This window comes from Cryptomeria japonica, chromosome 6 (genome assembly GCF_030272615.1).
Source record: "Cryptomeria japonica chromosome 6, Sugi_1.0, whole genome shotgun sequence".
NCBI classification, from domain to species: Eukaryota; Viridiplantae; Streptophyta; class Pinopsida; order Cupressales; family Cupressaceae; genus Cryptomeria; species Cryptomeria japonica.
In genome coordinates, this window is record NC_081410.1 from 535,009,150 (window position 1) to 535,026,353 (window position 17,204).

A 17,204-nucleotide genomic window follows, 5' to 3' on the forward strand; every position below is an offset into this window, starting at 1 on the left:
GCATGTACATGTGTGTCCTTTTCCACTTCAAACGTTCTACCTTCTAGTAGCTTGAGTCTTCTCCTCCTCATGAAGAAAATGCCTTTGTGCATATCCATTATTTCAAATAATTTGGAATTTGAGGCATCAGGAAAGTATTGTGCAAAAATGTTCTCCCTGATCTCTCGTTCTTTCTCAATGGCAATGCACCATTTGTTATCTAAAGAATTGTACAAAGAATCTGTAGTAACCGATCTAATCTCTGATGGCGACTAGTCATTAACAGATAAATATTTGATGACTTCCTGTTCTACCTCTTCCTTTTCATTATCATTAAAATCATCAAAATACTCTTTTAAATCATCAAGCACTTTTCTCCTAATATTCTTAATTGTCCTTTGATAATGTGTCATCGGTTTATAAGAGGAGATGTCTATATTTATCGGTGCTGATGTTGCAGGAACATTACCCGTAGACTTTGCTTTCTTGCTTGATTGCCTTGTCTTCTTTGGTTGAATTTCCTGTTCAGTGTCCTCTGATTTCAGTGAGCTGGTTTTGGTTTTCTGTTTCCTCTCAAAGACTTTGGCTGGAGCAACCTCGGGTTTCTTCTTAACTGGTGACCGCTTGGTTACTTTCGGACTGGCAGAGGTAACCGGTGCAGATACCGATGGCACTACTTTGTCCTTTTTCTGTTTTGGTTCTTCAACCGGTGTGACCCTCTCCAAGTAGGTACCGGTTCGCTTTTTCTTAGCATCCAATGGTGAGGCAAGTAGGGTAGAGGCATACCCGATCAATAGGTCATTCACCACTTCATAACCCATAGGTTCAACTGCTTCCTTTCTTGGTTCCACCGCTTCCATTATGCATTCATCTACCTTTATTGTGAAGCAGATGTCATCTTTATAATCCTTCACAATATCATCAGATATCCTCATTCTCTGGTTCATTTTCTACTTGAATTCATTGAAATATTTGTTTAGAACCTCAGGATATCCAGTACCTACTACCTGTAGACTTCCCTTGATTTTCCTGGAAACCGGTAGGTCAGCAGACCATTGCACATCACCTACTCCAGGAAAATAACCTTGAAAGTAGAAGAATAAACTGACCAAAAGTTGTCCAAACCTGAACCTTAGAGCATTGTCCTGTTTGATGGACTTCAGGTTCAATAGCAATTGTTTCTACAAACAGGTACATAGGTCAAATGTAGTATTTTCTTTAATCATTCTGTAGGCAGCATTCACTGCAGTAGTAGGGACAGAGTTCATTCTGCTAACATAGAATATCCGGTAACCAATCACCATGCAAGCATACTTCACCATATCATCTTTGATGGTGTTGATGGTCATCGCCTGTTGGTCACTCAGAGAACCGGTGAGCTTAGTCATTTCAATCTTGGTGACCTTCCGTAGGAATGGTACCTCTCCAATATTGCAAAAACTGGTGACAACATGAATTGCTTCCGGTGTAATGTCATGTGTTCGTTCAAGATACATCTTATCACCATGTAATCTATTGAGGATGATGCAAATATGTTCTTCTATGAACTCTTCCAGAAAGTACACCACATTGTGCAGTTTCATCTTCTCAAGGACACTATATTCAGGTTTGATCTTCTTATCATCCCCATAGAACAAACTTAGCTAGGAATGAATCACTAGAGACCCTGGGTCTTCCAATTTACAGTCAATATACCCTGAAATATCTTCCTCAACAATAAATCCAACGGGTATTTGAGATAGGGCATTATATTTTTCTTTCTTTCAAAGAAATTCAGCTTAATCTACAAGTGCACTAGAACTAGAGTGTGATGTAGAAGCCATGATAAGAAAGAAATTTGAGAAATACCTTCACAATCTGAAATTTAGGGTTTGGCAATGTTGCTCACAATACACCACTTCGGTTGCAAGATTACTGCTTAGTGTTCTTCACCGATAGATTAAAAAAGATCTTTGGATTCCTCTGCAAGATTTTTGAATTCACTTTGAATCGCTAGATGAATCGCTCTTAGTTGCTCTGCTCTTGAAAATTCTTCTCTTGAAAACTGATAAGTGATAATGACAACGAAAATCCCTTTTAAACATCTTCTCGCCTACCATAATAAATGCATCATCGCTAGGGCATAAACCCTAATTTTGCCTTTTACCGCTTCAAATCTTCTGTCGATTGACATGTAACATATATCAGTTAAGGTCTTTACCAATATAAACCAGGAGTTCAAAATATTTCGCCGATATGCTCCCCCTAAGCTTTTGTGAAGCTCAGTTTGCTGGTTCAGGGACTTCCACACTAGGTGTAGAAACCGGTTCATCCTGTGACACTTCTTCTAGTTTCTTTTTCCAAGTTTTATTCATTTCCGTTTGAATGGTTTCAACATCAATCTTCCCTTCTGGAGTGATCGGTATATCATCCAATAGGTTCTTTCTCAGTCTGCAAGTTCTGGCAGTGTGTCCCGGTTTGTTGCAATGATAACATATAATTCCAGGTGTTCTCCATGGTCCATTATTCATACTTCCATTCTTCCTTTTGCATGTTGCAGCAGTGTGACCGCTACCACGATAGATCAAACAAGTTGCTCTCCAACTAGTTGCCTCTTGATAGCCACCTGACCGATGGTCATAGGTATTGTACCGGTTGGGATTCCGATTCACAGAGGGTTCCAGGATAACTCCTCGAGTCCTTGGAGGATATCTCCCAGTATTGTGCAAAACTGACCTGCATTCAAATGCTCTATGCCCAAACTTGTTGCATGCATAACAATTTCCATTGAATCTATTGGATCTGGGCTTATTGTTTAGAAAATAAGGAAAATTGTTGTAGGCCTTGCTTCTACATACATTAGCAGTATGTCCTTCTTTGAGACAATTAAAGAAAACGAGTTTAAATTTTTGCTTACCTTTATCCTTGGATGTTGGTTGCTTCTTTGATGCTTCATCTTTTGTTCTAGAGGTCTCACCTTCCTCATACCCAGAGAAACCAAGTCCAGTGGTATTCTTTACTGGTTTTGCCTATTCCAACTTTTGCTCTAGCTTAGCAGTACTCTGATTGAATTTGGCAAGTATCTCCTTTGACTTAGTAAGTTCCTTGGAAATAGCAGCATTGGATTCCATCAAGATTGCATTCTCAGAAATAGCCATGTTTAGTTCACCTTGCATTTCTTCTTTTTCCACTTTACTCTCTTGGAGATGAGTAGTAAGGGCACTGATTTCTTGCTTCAGCTTGGAAATCTCATGATCTTTGTCTTTTACCAGATCTTCATCTTTCCTTCTGTTCTCAAGCTCTTGACACATTCTGATAGTCAGTCCTTCCAACTCTTTTCTCAGATTGGCTTTGGATTCATTTAGTTTTTCAACTTCTTCAACTAGGGCATCCATGTCAGCTTCATCAGAAGAGTTGTTTTCAGTAAGTTCCATCAGTTTTTCAACATGCTCTCTTCTTTTGTCCAAAGAGGCTTTATACTTGACTTTGAGTTCATCATAGGCTCTCTCAATCTAAGTGAAACGCTGAGTAAGTTCCCTCACACGGTATTCCCCCATATCTCCTTCCAAGTGGTTAGACTTATAGAAAGGTTGGCTCTGATACCAATTGATGAATACTAAGAGGGGGGGTGAATTAGTATACCAAAAAATACTGTAAAGAAACTCTTAAACAGTTTAGCAGATAATCGGTACAATAGTTTCACTAATAAACCAGTTAAGATAAATGCAAACCAAATTGAAACAAAGCATTCACCCACAAGAGCACAATCACCATAACACAAGATATTTGATGTGGAAACCCAAATGGGAAAAACCATGGTGAGAAGAAACTCACAAGTAACTATCTGCAGAATAGAAACCAGACCGGTTAAGGTCATACAATGTTCTTCACCATAACAGATCCTATTGGGATTCTAGATCTCTGTTAGGAGATAAGTCCTGTTAAAGACTACCTTGTTAGAGGATTTCAGATCCACAATTGTGAACCACCTTGTTAGAGGATTTACAAAGGCTTTGCTGGGCCTACCCGGTTAAGGGTTTCAGACTTGTCAAAGAGGTGAGTAATCAACAAGTGAGTGATCTAGCTAATAGCATAGTCTTCTTAATTAGATCCTTGATAGCTCATTGTTAATGCATTTTAGCATTACTTCAGTCTTCAATATCTCCACACTCTAACTCTTCACATAGACCTAATATGTTCTACAATGATCGCACATAACCTTTTTTCGATCACACATCTCACACATATCTCTATCTTTTACAAACCCTAGACATGATGTCCTTATAAAAGAAACTGATTTCATGTCGGTCCAATAGGATTAGACTACAAGTTCCTAGGTTTAGTGCATCTAGACACATTTGGTAACACGACACAAAATCACCGCCAAAGTGTCGGTGGATGATAACTCATCACATATTACAGAAATATCGATTGGTAACTCATCACAGAGTAATACCGGTTAATACAATATACCGATTACCGGTTGTCAAAAATGAAGACCGGAAAATGTTAACTACCGCTTTGTTCCTTCGTACCGCTTGAGCTCCTCAAACCGCTTGGGATCCTCATACCGCTTGGGTCTTCATACAATCTGTGACCGGTAAACATCTTCTGCAAAACACCGATAGTCTAAAGATTATACATTCAATAATACACAATACCGGTTGGAACAATTATCGGTTGAGCATAACTCATACATCAAGAAAGTGTGTGTCCATCAATGACAATCAAAACGTCATCAAAATGCCAACAGTGTCATGAGACTTCTTTTTCCACTATGTATATTCTTGGCAAAGATGATTTTACATCTTCTTGCATTTGTTTCATTTGTGGATAATGAATTAATATACTTTTTCACATTTTGCATCAATTTTCTTTGATTTTTCTTTAATGTAGAAACTCTCCTATGCACAATATTTAATGTAGAAATTTGTAGCTCTAACATGGTATCAAATATTTACATATGCAAGTTTCTTTTCGCGGTTTGATATTTTTTTCTAAGATGCTCTAGACAATGCATCTTGAGGAAAATTAGATACCATGAATGAGTCCAAAAGGACCAAAAGCCTATAAATGAACATAAAAAAACTCAATAGGTTTTGGTATCCATTTTTTTAGGGTTTGTAGATTTCAAATTTTTAAAAATTTGCATAACTACATAGATTGGTTTGTCGGTTATTTGCATTCTAAAATGTTGATATCATAAACATTTTTGGATCTAGAGAAACCTTATATTCTTGAGTATATTTCATTTAAGCTTATTGATATGCATTGATATAATCATTCTCTAAGTTATTTTCTTTAGGAGAGATTTTTATTAATCCTTCTATAGTAAACCTGAATAAGGATAATTATGAGTCTTAGTGAAAGGGCATCCTGCCTCATTTTAGATGTATTCATATTTTTCCTTATCTTAATGGACTCATGCTTGAGGAAGATACATCTGGGAGGATGTCAACATAGAGAAATAAAATTGTCATGTCTTAGAATTATTTTTTTCTATTGTTGATTATCACACAATGTGTGCTAATTCAGACCTTAAGTGCCTACACACACTTTGCACTAAGATTGAGAGATGTATGGGGACTGTTGTGTGTCACAATTCATTGATGATCTTGGAGATTGTTGATATTGTCTTGTACTAATTGACTATGCAAAAATCCTACCCTTTGATGATTATTATTTAGCAAAGCTTGATTTTTTTTAAGGCCTTGAAAAACCAACCCCTCCTTAAAAAAAAAACTAAAGGGTGGTGCTCCGGTGGAGAAGCCAGGCTCCGGTGGTGCTCCGGTGGCGCACCAGCGGCGCTCTGGTGGTGGGGTTGGTGGTCGGGCTGGGTGGCGGCGGAGATCACTGGGCGGTGGTGGAGGATCTGGGCGGCGGTGGCGGTGGAGAATCCAGGCGGCGCGGGAGCGGGGGCCCGGGAGGACTCCGGCAGTGGCGACGATAGGGAGGACTCCAACAACGGTGAAGGGAGTTGCTGGCAGGGGCCGGGGTCAGTGTCGGTAGGGAGCTGGCGGGGGCCAGACTGACAAGTCCGGCAGGCCATACGGCGGTCGGACTGTCACGTCCGGTACCCTGCGGAAATCACACTCCCCAACAAAAACTTTTTCGCCCTCTTTGTTTTTTTTGATTTTTTTTTTAAAAAAATCAAAATTCCAGCTTGCATGCCGTAAAAAGGCAAAACTTTTTTTTGAATTTTTTTCTCGATTTGTGTGCCAAGGTTGTACGGCCTGGTTGTGAGAAAAAAATCACCTAGATGCTCAGGAACCAAAATAGGTCAAATTTTATATGACTATAGGGGTTTTTGGGCCTTCTGAGCACGATGGTGAGGTCCGTTTAGGCCCAAAGTGCTTAGAAAAAAACTAACCCTTAGCACACAAAAATATTCCCTGAAACCCCAGATCTGCATCCAATGCAAAAATTCTAAAAAACAGGAACAGGTAGCTGCAGATCTGAGCTTTGATACCATATTGGAGTTGAGAAATACAACACTACAGGAGCCTGAAGATCTTTTGCAAGCTGAATAGCCTGTTACAAGGAGAAGCAAGGAAGCAATAATTTGAAGAACACACAAAACACATGAAAAATATTCTCAAAAGATGAGAGCTCCAATTCACCAAAAATGTATTGTGAATAATAATAATACAATGAAAAGCAAAATTAACCTCTAATAGGTTAATAAACCCTAAAAAGGGAAAATCCTAGGCTTGCAGATAATAATTAATAAAATAATTAATTAATATGCACCTAATGTTAGCTTAAGTGTAAAAAGATAATTGGGAACTTAAAGAATTAAACAAATATTGTTTAATTAGTCAAGTAAAAACCAATTACTCTAACAATTTCTTCATGTTTGAGAGTTTAGCGTTGTGGGTTTGGATTTATCCCCTTGAGTTCATTGTCATTACCGTGTTCAAGATTCATGGCATTTGGATTTAGTTCTGGTGAGATATCAATTCTGATATTGGCCTTGTTGATGTGTTCTTACCGGTTAGTCTTGCGGTGTGTGGATCGAGGATGATTTCGGGTTGTGGTTGATTTTTTGTGACTTGCAAATCATTGGAGATGTTGTTTTGGGCCTTGGCTGGTATTTCCGGAGGTCCGTGCATCGTTTTATGCCTTTTTGTGATTTTCTTAATGATTTGAGACGACATGTTACTGTTAGCACATTTCATTATGAATAGGTTAGTCTTTGGGCCGACTTGATTAAGTTGTAATTATTTGTGGATGGTATAAAGGGTAGTTTGCGAATAATTTGAGAAGACAAAAGTTGGAGGATAGAAGACAAGAGTTCAAGATCGACCAAGATGTAGGTTCCGAAGAGATTCTGATTCGGGGAGTCTGAAGTCGGGATGGTTGAGGTCTAGATCAGTGCGGAACAGTGGAAGCTATTACCAGATGATGAATTGTTGAGAGGATGATCTGCATATCATAGATCTAAGTTGTAAGAGTTAATTTGTAATCTTGGGTTGCGGTCCAGCATGTGGCATATGTAATTCTTCAGACTGTAATAAGGATTGTTCATACTGTTTACCGCTTATGTATTATGTGTTGTTATCGGTTGTTCTTTTTGTTGTTTCTAGCATCTTGTTACCAATTATCGGTATATCTTGCATGGTTTATGTTTTGGGCTACAAGGTTGGGCTGTCCTTCATTGGATCTCCCTACCTCGATTGCGTCAATTTGTTGTGATTTTCTATTCCTTGAATTACCAAGTTAAAAGGTTGTCATTGAAAATGAGAAAGGTGATGAGGTCGTTGGCCCTGGACCCTGAGAAAGAACACACATATAACTTTGTTGTATGGTTTTATATGAGGGAACACACTCTTATCAAAGTATATGGGTGTCCTCGGGCTCCCCATCAACTACTCGTGTTTGTGTCAGATAGAATTGCATTTTTAAAGTTTATGTGGTAAATAATGTGGCTAGAGAAGGAGGTCACTGAGAAAAGAAAGAAGGGCACATTTTTGCCCCATGTAACAAATGTGCAAAGTTATTCATAGGATCAAATGTTCTTGAAAAGATACAAAAATACCTAAAGACAAACTATCTTCGAAATCAAGACAAGAGAGAATGTGTGACCCAAAGGGTCACATCAATAATATCAGTTGAGCTATAACACATGAAGTGTTGATAGATGAAGACTCAATCAGAAATTGTGCCACATTTTATGAAATTATTAAGAGAAAAAAGAAATGGGATATATTGATGCGACTGGAAGAAGAGAAGAAGAAAAGGGATCCAAGTTTCCCTGGATTTTTTGAAGAGGAAACTTGTGGATTGAAGAAAATTGATTTGTATATAGATAATTTTGAGAAGTTATATGGAAAATCAGCAGGCGGTGGGTCTCCACCAAAGAAGGTCAAATTACCACTAAAGAAACCCCAAGGGGTTGTAATTCATGATGTATCAAATGATGAATCAGTGCAAGAAGCCTCACCTGTCCCACCCCCATCGAAGAAACATAAGAAGAGTGAACTTGAGGCATTGGATCCATTCGAGGATACAAAAGGAGGAGGTGACACTAATAAAGCCATTAGTGCACTAAAATCTTTGAAGGATAATGAGGAGGTGGAGCAACCACAAATGTCCCCATTGAGATATGAAGAGGAAGTACATGACTATGAAGCATAGATTGAAGAAGATGCAGAGCTAGTTAACCATGTAGATGAAAGGGTGGCAATTTCATTGAGATTCATAGAAGATGATGAGTTTATCACCACTCTTGAATTCAAGGATTTTTGGATGAAGATGAAGATGAAGGAATTTGAGGAGTGAAAAAAATGAATTTGATGGGTGTTCATGAATCAAAGCATGATGAGGTGACAACACAAACTTTCAGAGAAATAAGGTTTGATGAGATAAACATTACCCCAGTCAAGGCAAGAAAAATGGTCATGAAAAGTAATATGTTAATTGCTCTTAGAATGACATTGAGGCAAATGTTTATGTTAGACCAAGTTAGACATCAGGAAGAGCCAATGTTGGTGGTAGAGTTTGATTCTAAAGAAGGGGTAAGTGGCACTAGATACAATCCTAAAACATAAATTCTAGCAGCTTGGGTAAATTTCAAGAGCACTATTAAGCCCAAATTGGTAGATATGGTTAAAGAAGCTAAAGGCACAGCCATCTTGAAAACCTTGAAAGATATCTCCCCATTGGAGGAAACCACCATAATTTGGCAATGTTCACCTAAGATGCGGTAAAACATATGCAACCAAAGTTAATTGAGTATGAAAAGGCACAAATTGAAATGAATGATGAGACAAATAGGTTATATGTTGAAAATGCCACATTGAAAAATCAGATAAAGGTGCAATCAATTGATTTTAAAAAAGCCATTATTCTTCATAAAAATGCTTCACCCTAGCCAATTGAGGGCATCAAAGACAATCTGAGATGGCTTGAGGAAAAACAAAAATATAAAAGGGAAATTAATTAATTAAAGAGAGCTAATGAAGGAATTCTAAAGGATATACCACATCAGATCCTGGGCACTTTTGAGTAGATATTGACACATAGGTTGAAATATGTCATTGACAAGTTGGATGATGTTTATAAGAGTTATGAATCCTTGCTAAAGATGTTAGATGCTTTCAAAGAAAATAAACCTATTCTAGAGGCATTATAAAAAAGATGGTAGCCAGTTCATCACACTCTCATCACTTTGTGTAAAGTTATACATAGGGATCCAACTGCCCCTCCTATTGTTAAAGGAACTAAAAAAATGGCGAATCTGATCATTGAAGAACTAAAGTATATTTATGGGGAATAACCTAAGATAAAGGCCAAAATAGATTCTTTTCCTACATTTATGCATTGGACTATACCCTAGATAAAAAATAAAGCTAAACATATTAGAGACCTCAGAGATTGGAGGAGTGACTTCTGCCAGATGGTGCCTAAGATCACATCAGATATGAAGGAGGAGAGGGAAATCAATTTTCAAAGTTTCAATCTATTTCTAGATAGAATTGTGACACTAGATGTTGGATATACTAGGTTTATTACAGAAGTGTGAGCCATGATAGACAAGAGATGGAGAGACCACCTAATGAATATGTCTACCATTCACAACCATAAATGGCCAAGCGATTATGACATCTATTAGTGGGAGAATACCTATCTAAATCCCTTAGAGGATTGATGAAGAAGAAAACCAGCCAGTGGATATGAAGAGCCCTCTTATTTAAAGTAGAACCTTGCTAGACCCATTGGTCATGAGTTGCTACTCATAGTATGATGATAAAGGGCACACTTATATTCACTGGCTATTCTCATATTATGTTTTATTTGCAATGTTGGTTTCAAAAACTTTATTCTATTCAACAAAACTTTTAATGTTTTAATTAAGCTTTGTTTAAGTTATGAAAAGACATGTCCTTTAGTTATGAGTTGTAATTTTGTAATGGTCTGAAGCTTGTAGCTTCTCCCATTTTATATAAGGGAGATACCAAGACCAAAAGGATATATAGACTAATAATAGAAGAATAGTGTGGACATAAGAAATTATTGTGCTTTCTTGCAGTGGCTACCATCTAATATAAAGCTCCTATTTCAGCTCTTAGTTTCTTGTGTGATTGTGGATGATATATGCTATATGGTTGTCTCCAAATTGGTATTTTCTTATTTGTTTAAGTCAGACTATCAAGGATACTTCTGATTTATCATAGCATCCTTTTTCTTTGTGTAACTTAGTTAATTGGTTTTTGTAAGGCAAAATTAAATTCCATTCAACAAAGTTACAACAAATTAGAAAATTCATTTGGATTAAAAAGAAGAATCTGTTAACATCGCATTAGTGCAAGATTATATAAGGTATAAAAAAATTTAAGTGCCAAGTAGTTTGAATATTGGTCAGGAAGTGGATGTGTGTGGACTCTGTAGCCCTACAGGAAAGGCACCAATCTTAATTTTTTTGCTAAGAATATTTCAATTAAACTCAGTTTGCTTAACTTTCCATTTTTAGTCGTAGTAGAGGTAGAAGAAGTAGAAGTTAATTCCTCTATTTAAAAAATTTATGTCATTTTGAAATAGATTTAATAAGACTTTCATCATAGAAGTTGAAAATTGGCTTAAAATATTAAAGGGTACACTTGCTTAGGTGTAGCAGATCCTAAAGTGCAAGAGATATCAATATGATTTAAGGGTTGATCCTCGTTTGTTGGCCATAACCCATGTCGAACCTGATCATAAAGCCTAATGTTCTTTTATGGTTTGGTAATATGTGGTTTTGGGAACCAACAAGTTCAGAGTCTAATATTGCTTCTTTGAGAGCTTCCATTGATTCTTTGTAGTAGGTTAATTTTAATTTCTTAGATGCACCTCATTGGGATTTTTAATTATCAAACACCTCATCCTTTTTTGTGGAATATCACATTTTTTATTTGAAGGATTGATTTGCATTATCTCTTTGATACAAGTGATGTCATCACTTCATTAAGCGCTATTTTGGAGGAGATATCTTTTTTCAGCATGAGGACACTAGAAATACATTTGGAGGTACCTATTTGGATTTGGTTTCCTATTCATTTAGATTATGGGAATAACTTCTACATTTGCTAGTGGATTTATTTCTTCCCAAGGGGAGGAATTTTTTTTACAAGTAATGGATCATTTTCTATTTTCAATCATTCATCATTGGCACTAGATCTACTTCTTTATTAAGGGGACACAACATCTCATTACTTATCTCTCTCTGATGGGGGTGGGTTATTTATTATATATTTGTGATGGACTAGGTTTCTTATGATCCATCACTAGTACATGTTTTCCATTTTGTCTCTTTTGGAGAGGGATTTTTGCAAGTGATTTTTTCTCCTTTATTGCTATTATGAGATATTTTTGTTTAAAAATGGGTACCCAATTAGGTCTTGTTGCTAAGACCTATGTTTCCTTTTGGATTACACATGTAGCCTCCCTAAGTTGCACTAGAGGGTTGGTGTTGGTGTGAAGTTATATTCACATTATCATAAGTTTATTAGGGAGTCTTTATTAGGAATTTATTTTCTTATTTTTAGTTTGTGAATCTTGTGACATGTATTATGAGGTTTATTTTCCCACGTTGTCTATTCTTGGTAAGTGCAGTTGCATATATTTTTTTATTTTTTCATTTGTGAAAAATGAATGAGTGCACTTATTTAAATTTTGCATGTAATACCCTCAATAAAAAATGGATCTTTGACTAGTTGACGATAAAACATAAATCCATATCACTATAATATATAATTCAATAATCACCACCAAATGGGAAGAACAAGGAGAAATGAACAATATCATTAAAACTGAAAATTAATTAAGTAAATGAAAGGGTCAAAGGACATGAAATGAAGGCTCAATTAAATTGAAAAAGTATATAAAAGAAAAAATAAAGAGAAAGGACATCAATTGATCAAGACATTGTTTTATTATTTCACTTCTAGAATATGAATCAAAGATTGACCAGCCTAAGGATGAAACCCCTATAGGCCTAAAATAGATCCTTAATTTCTATAGCCAAGTTAGTGGAAGGAAACCTCTAACTTCGGCAAACGTTATAAATGCTTCAAAGACATTTAAAAGAGAGAGATCGCTATATATTGGAGGAGAATTACAATAAAGATAAAAGGATAAGTTCTATATTTTCCAAGATACATTACAAGCTTTAAATATGAATTATATAATTATTGTTAAAACTGCAAATTCTAGGTTAAATTTATACTTATAATTAATTACGCCACTATTATTATCAGTTAGGGTTTATTAAGCTTTAATAAAATAAGAAAAATTTAGAAGGGGGCATTACATTGCAACATTTTTCTTTGTTTTTTCTAGTGTTGCAACTCTCTCCTACACAAAAAATTACTTTAGAGATTCTTAGCTTAAATGGAGCTACCTATAAGCTCTAACAAGATGGTTCAAGGGTAGTGAAACCCAAGATCGTCTATTTTTTTTATTTCAAAAAAGAATCCATAGTTTGGATCTCTCTTGCTCTTTTCTTTGATGCATGTTTCAAAAAAATATTAAATGTGAACACTTGCACCCAAAATAGAACAAATACTACAAAAACTCTTTAATTAGTAAACCACTTATTAAATTTTATAATCTTCTATGTTTTTTTGCACATGCATAATCTTTGGTTGGACAAGAACAACAAAGTTTTTGAAGATAAAGTTATCCAAGGAAAATATACGATTCAAAAGATCTAAGATGACATGATTGAAAATTCTAAAGCTTGCTTCAAAGTAAAATAGAACTCAATCATCTTCTCTAGAGCTGAACTTAGTCTCCTTTGAAGATGGAATCTCTTTGATTTTTCAGTGCTCCCATTTCCAAGAGCCCTTCAATTTCCAATAAATTATGCAATCCTTTTCTTTGAGGGTGCTTTTAAAGCTAATTTAGGTGTCATTGATGTTAGTGGTTCTCTTTGGACTAGAACGAACACTAGAATATTGGAATTTTGCATGAGCATGAGACTAAATTTCAACAATATTGTTGAATTGATGGGATGTAAGATTGACTTATTCTTGGCAATTAAAGAATTTTTTAAGAATCTATCAATTTATTAGAACTTTGGGTTAATCATGCAATTCATCTCAAACACCTAGGTGGTCAAATCCATCTAACTCAAGCTTCTACTAATTCAAACTATAAATGTTCTGTTTTTATCAACTATATTGGCACTACATCCCTCAATATTTGGATTCTTTTACTAATAAAAAAGCTAACAAAAACATACTTTTTTTCAAGATTTTGCTAAAGTTAGAGTTTACTAGAATAAAAGTACAAAAAATCCTCCTAATAAATATAACGCTTAGTCTTTGGCCTTTGCTAGAGCACTCCATGTTGGTTTTTCTCCACCATGAGGTAGAGGATTTATTAAATTTATTTCAATCCTTCTCTTAGATTGGTTTCTATTCTTTGTATCTCTAATTGATCAATAAGTCTTTTTTTTAACAAAAAAATTGTAGTAAATCTTAATAAAATATCCAAATTTGACACACTACAAGAAATGCCTCCTGCTTGTCAGTGGATGAACTAAAGGGGCCATATAATGAATGATACATAAAGTACAACACCTGTTGAAGGTTTTACAAATGAGGTAGCAAGCCAAGTAGACTTGATCATGGGGAAAACCATGGTTAGGAGTGCTTGAGTCAAAGTAGTTCAAGGATGACTAAGCTCCCATGAAATCTTGATGATTTAGTTTTATGTGCCTTGCCTATATGAAATGATTGTTAAGTGGATCATTCATGCTCATGAGGATTGTGATTGTGTGAACTGCTATACATGAAATATGGGTTAACAAGTTTGACTAAAAAATTGTATTCAAGTCCTAATAAAATCATAATTTAACAAACTACAAAAAAATGAAACAAAACCAAACCTCTTACTTGTCAAATGATGAGCTAAAGGGAATATATGATGAATTGTTCATAACATGTAATAGTAGTTGAAGGTTTCACATATATAGGGTAGCAAGTGAAGTGGGATTGATATTGGAGGAGAATCCATGGTTAACCCACTTAAATTGGAGTAGTATCGGGATGAGTGATCTTTGGCAAATTCTTGATGATTCACCCCTCTGAGAATTATCGAGATACAAAAAGTGATAAGTGGACCATTCATGCTCCATGGGGATGGGCTTGTGTGAAACACTACTAATGAAATACGGGTCCATAAGTCTGAGTAAAAAGTTATGCAACCGAATCTTGATAAAATGTCATAATCTAAAATATTGTAAAAATGCCTACTACGTGTTAATGTATGAGCTAAACAGACTATATAAGGAATGATTCATCATACACTTCTCAAAGTTTTGCAAATGGGGAAGCAAGCTAAGAAGGATTGAACTTGGGGAGAAACCCCATGATTAAGGACACTTAAATAGAAGTAGTACTAGGATGGATGATCATCATTCTTCACTTGAGTGAGCTTCATCTAGGTGTGGTGAGTGCTAAGTAGACAATTCATGCTTATGATAGGAGTTCATACTAACCACTACTCATGAAATTTGTATCAATTAGTTAGACCCAACAATTATATAATTAAATCTAGATAAAATAACTTAATTTGACACATTGTAAAATGTACCTCCTTTTTGTCAATAGATGAGCTAGAGAGGCTCTATAATGAATGACTTATAAGGCACAATACTTGTTGAATGTTTGGCAAATGTGGTAGAAATCGAAGTGGGCTTGATCTTGTGGGAAGCTCCGTTTTCAAGTGTGCTTGAGTCCAAGTAACGTTGGGATTGGTGATAAATGAGGAAGTCCCAACACTTCACCTTTGAGAGCATCACCTAGATACAATGATATCTAAGTAGGTGATTCATGCTCATGAGAGATGGGGCCAATTGTATCATTGCTCATAAAATATAAGTCAACGCATATTGACTAAAAAATTACATAGTTGAATTTTGATAAAGTATCATAATGTGACAAAGTACAAAAACAACCTCCTACATGTTAATAGATGAGCTAAAAAGGTTGTATAACGATTGGTTCAAAAGATACAACACTTGTTGAAGGTTTTGCAAATAGGATGGCAAGCTATGTGGGCTTGATCTTGGATGAAACTTTATGGTTAAGCACACTTGATTTGGAAATGTACTGAGATGATTAACCTCAAAGAAGTTGTGATGCTCCACTCTTATGAATATCAACTAAATACAATGAATATTATATAGATCATTTATGCTCATGAGAAAAAAATTGATAAAAATTGTTATTCATATGAATCAAAAGATTTGATTCTAGAAATACATAATTGAATCCTCCTACTATATCATAATTTGACACACTTTAAAAAGGCTCTACTTATACATATTATGGGAAGTGGGAAAAAAAAATTCATTTCCCAAATTGTTAAATCAACAAAGAGGCCTCTGTTTCAGTAAAGTTTTTTGCTGCAAAAAAAGTGTTGAAAGAAGTAAAGAAACAATTTAATTCTAAACATATGCTCTGAATACAAGTAAAATGCAATTATTTAAAGGTTTGAAGGTTATTACCGTCTACAGAATGGGGGTTTACAGAAATGGAGTAAAGCATTTTGTCTTTCAGATATGGAAATGATCTGCCCGGACAGGGCTTGAACTCTAGCTTCACATTTGCCGGCGGATTGACATTTTCGTCAACAGGAAACCACATAAATACAGGATCGTTCGCCGCAGGGTAATTGTATAGTCTGTTGAAAGAGAGTGCAGGGATTTCAGGCTTAGACGACGACTGTACTCTCCTGTGCGGTGGAACATAAGCCATCTTTGCTTCTTCTGCAGTATTATTGCATGTCAGAGAGAATATTGCAGGTTTTAAATTTGAATAAAGAGATATTTCAACTGCAACGCTTCAGAAAATGAAAATTTTCAACAGCACCGCTTGAGAAAAAGTATGCGAGATCACAATTTACCGGAATTTAGGTATGTAAATGCTTCTTCTGCAGTATTATTGCATGGCAGAAAGAAAATTGCAGGCTTCAACTTGTCATAAAGAAAATTTTCAACTACAACGCTTCAGACAAAAGAGAAATTCAACTGCAACTTTTCAGAAAAGGAAAAATTTTCGGCAGCATCGCTTCAGAAAAAAGTATGAGAGATCAGAATTTGCAGGGATTTACAATAATCGGCATGTAAATGCTTTAAAATATAGCAAAGAATATTTATTATCTGCTTTCCTTTTGCCTTTATACTTGAGGAGACAGGTTGCAGAGGAGTTTGGGTATATTGAACAAACGACAAACAGGGGGTGCGTGAAACCGAAGCTATCAATTCTTTTATTTTATTTTATTACCTTCTTTTGATGACTACTTTTCTTTTTTTTAAAACCATAGTTATCCATGCTTTAACATTTTTTAATTGTTGAGGGAATATAATTTTTTTTTATTGCTTTCACTATTGATATTGGGATCACAAATCAAAGCTACATTAAGAGCAACACCCAATTAAAGTTACATTAACGAATATTTTTTTAAAATAAAAGTTAAAGATTGAGAAGCCTTTATATAATTTTTTTATTAAACTATTCAATAAGAATGGTCTTTTAAGTTCTTGCGTTAATTGATGTTATCTAATATTTTAATCTCATATGCATTGATTTGATTGAAACAAGAACCTAATTAGATTGAATATTTGTCTTAGTTGGGTAGAACAGTTATCCGAATTTCAAGGTTATTTGTAATTGAGAAAGGGAAGTTTTGTGAATATTATAATGAAATAAATATGTAATGGTGACATAAGCAACCTATGTCAATTCCCATTTAGTTTTAGG

General features: G+C 35.5%; 1 protein-coding gene across 3 annotated transcripts in view; it reads right to left on the reverse strand.

Moving 5' to 3' along the window:
• LOC131068003 (uncharacterized) overlaps positions 1–16,663 on the reverse strand; it is a 73,831-nt gene extending 57,168 nt beyond the window's left edge. Inside the window, exons 1-2 of one of the 3 annotated variants that reach the window (XM_058003193.2) lie at positions 16,348–16,663; positions 15,950–16,210 (exon numbers count right to left, since the gene is read on the reverse strand). In XM_058003193.2, coding sequence (XP_057859176.2) covers positions 15,950–16,199 — 250 coding nt within the window. In that variant the 5' untranslated portion in view covers positions 16,200–16,210; positions 16,348–16,663. The remainder of the gene's footprint in view (positions 1–15,949; positions 16,211–16,347) is intronic. The other 2 variants (XM_058003192.2, XM_058003194.2) reach the window with 2 other exon arrangements.
• Between the last annotated feature and the right edge of the window lie 541 nt (positions 16,664–17,204).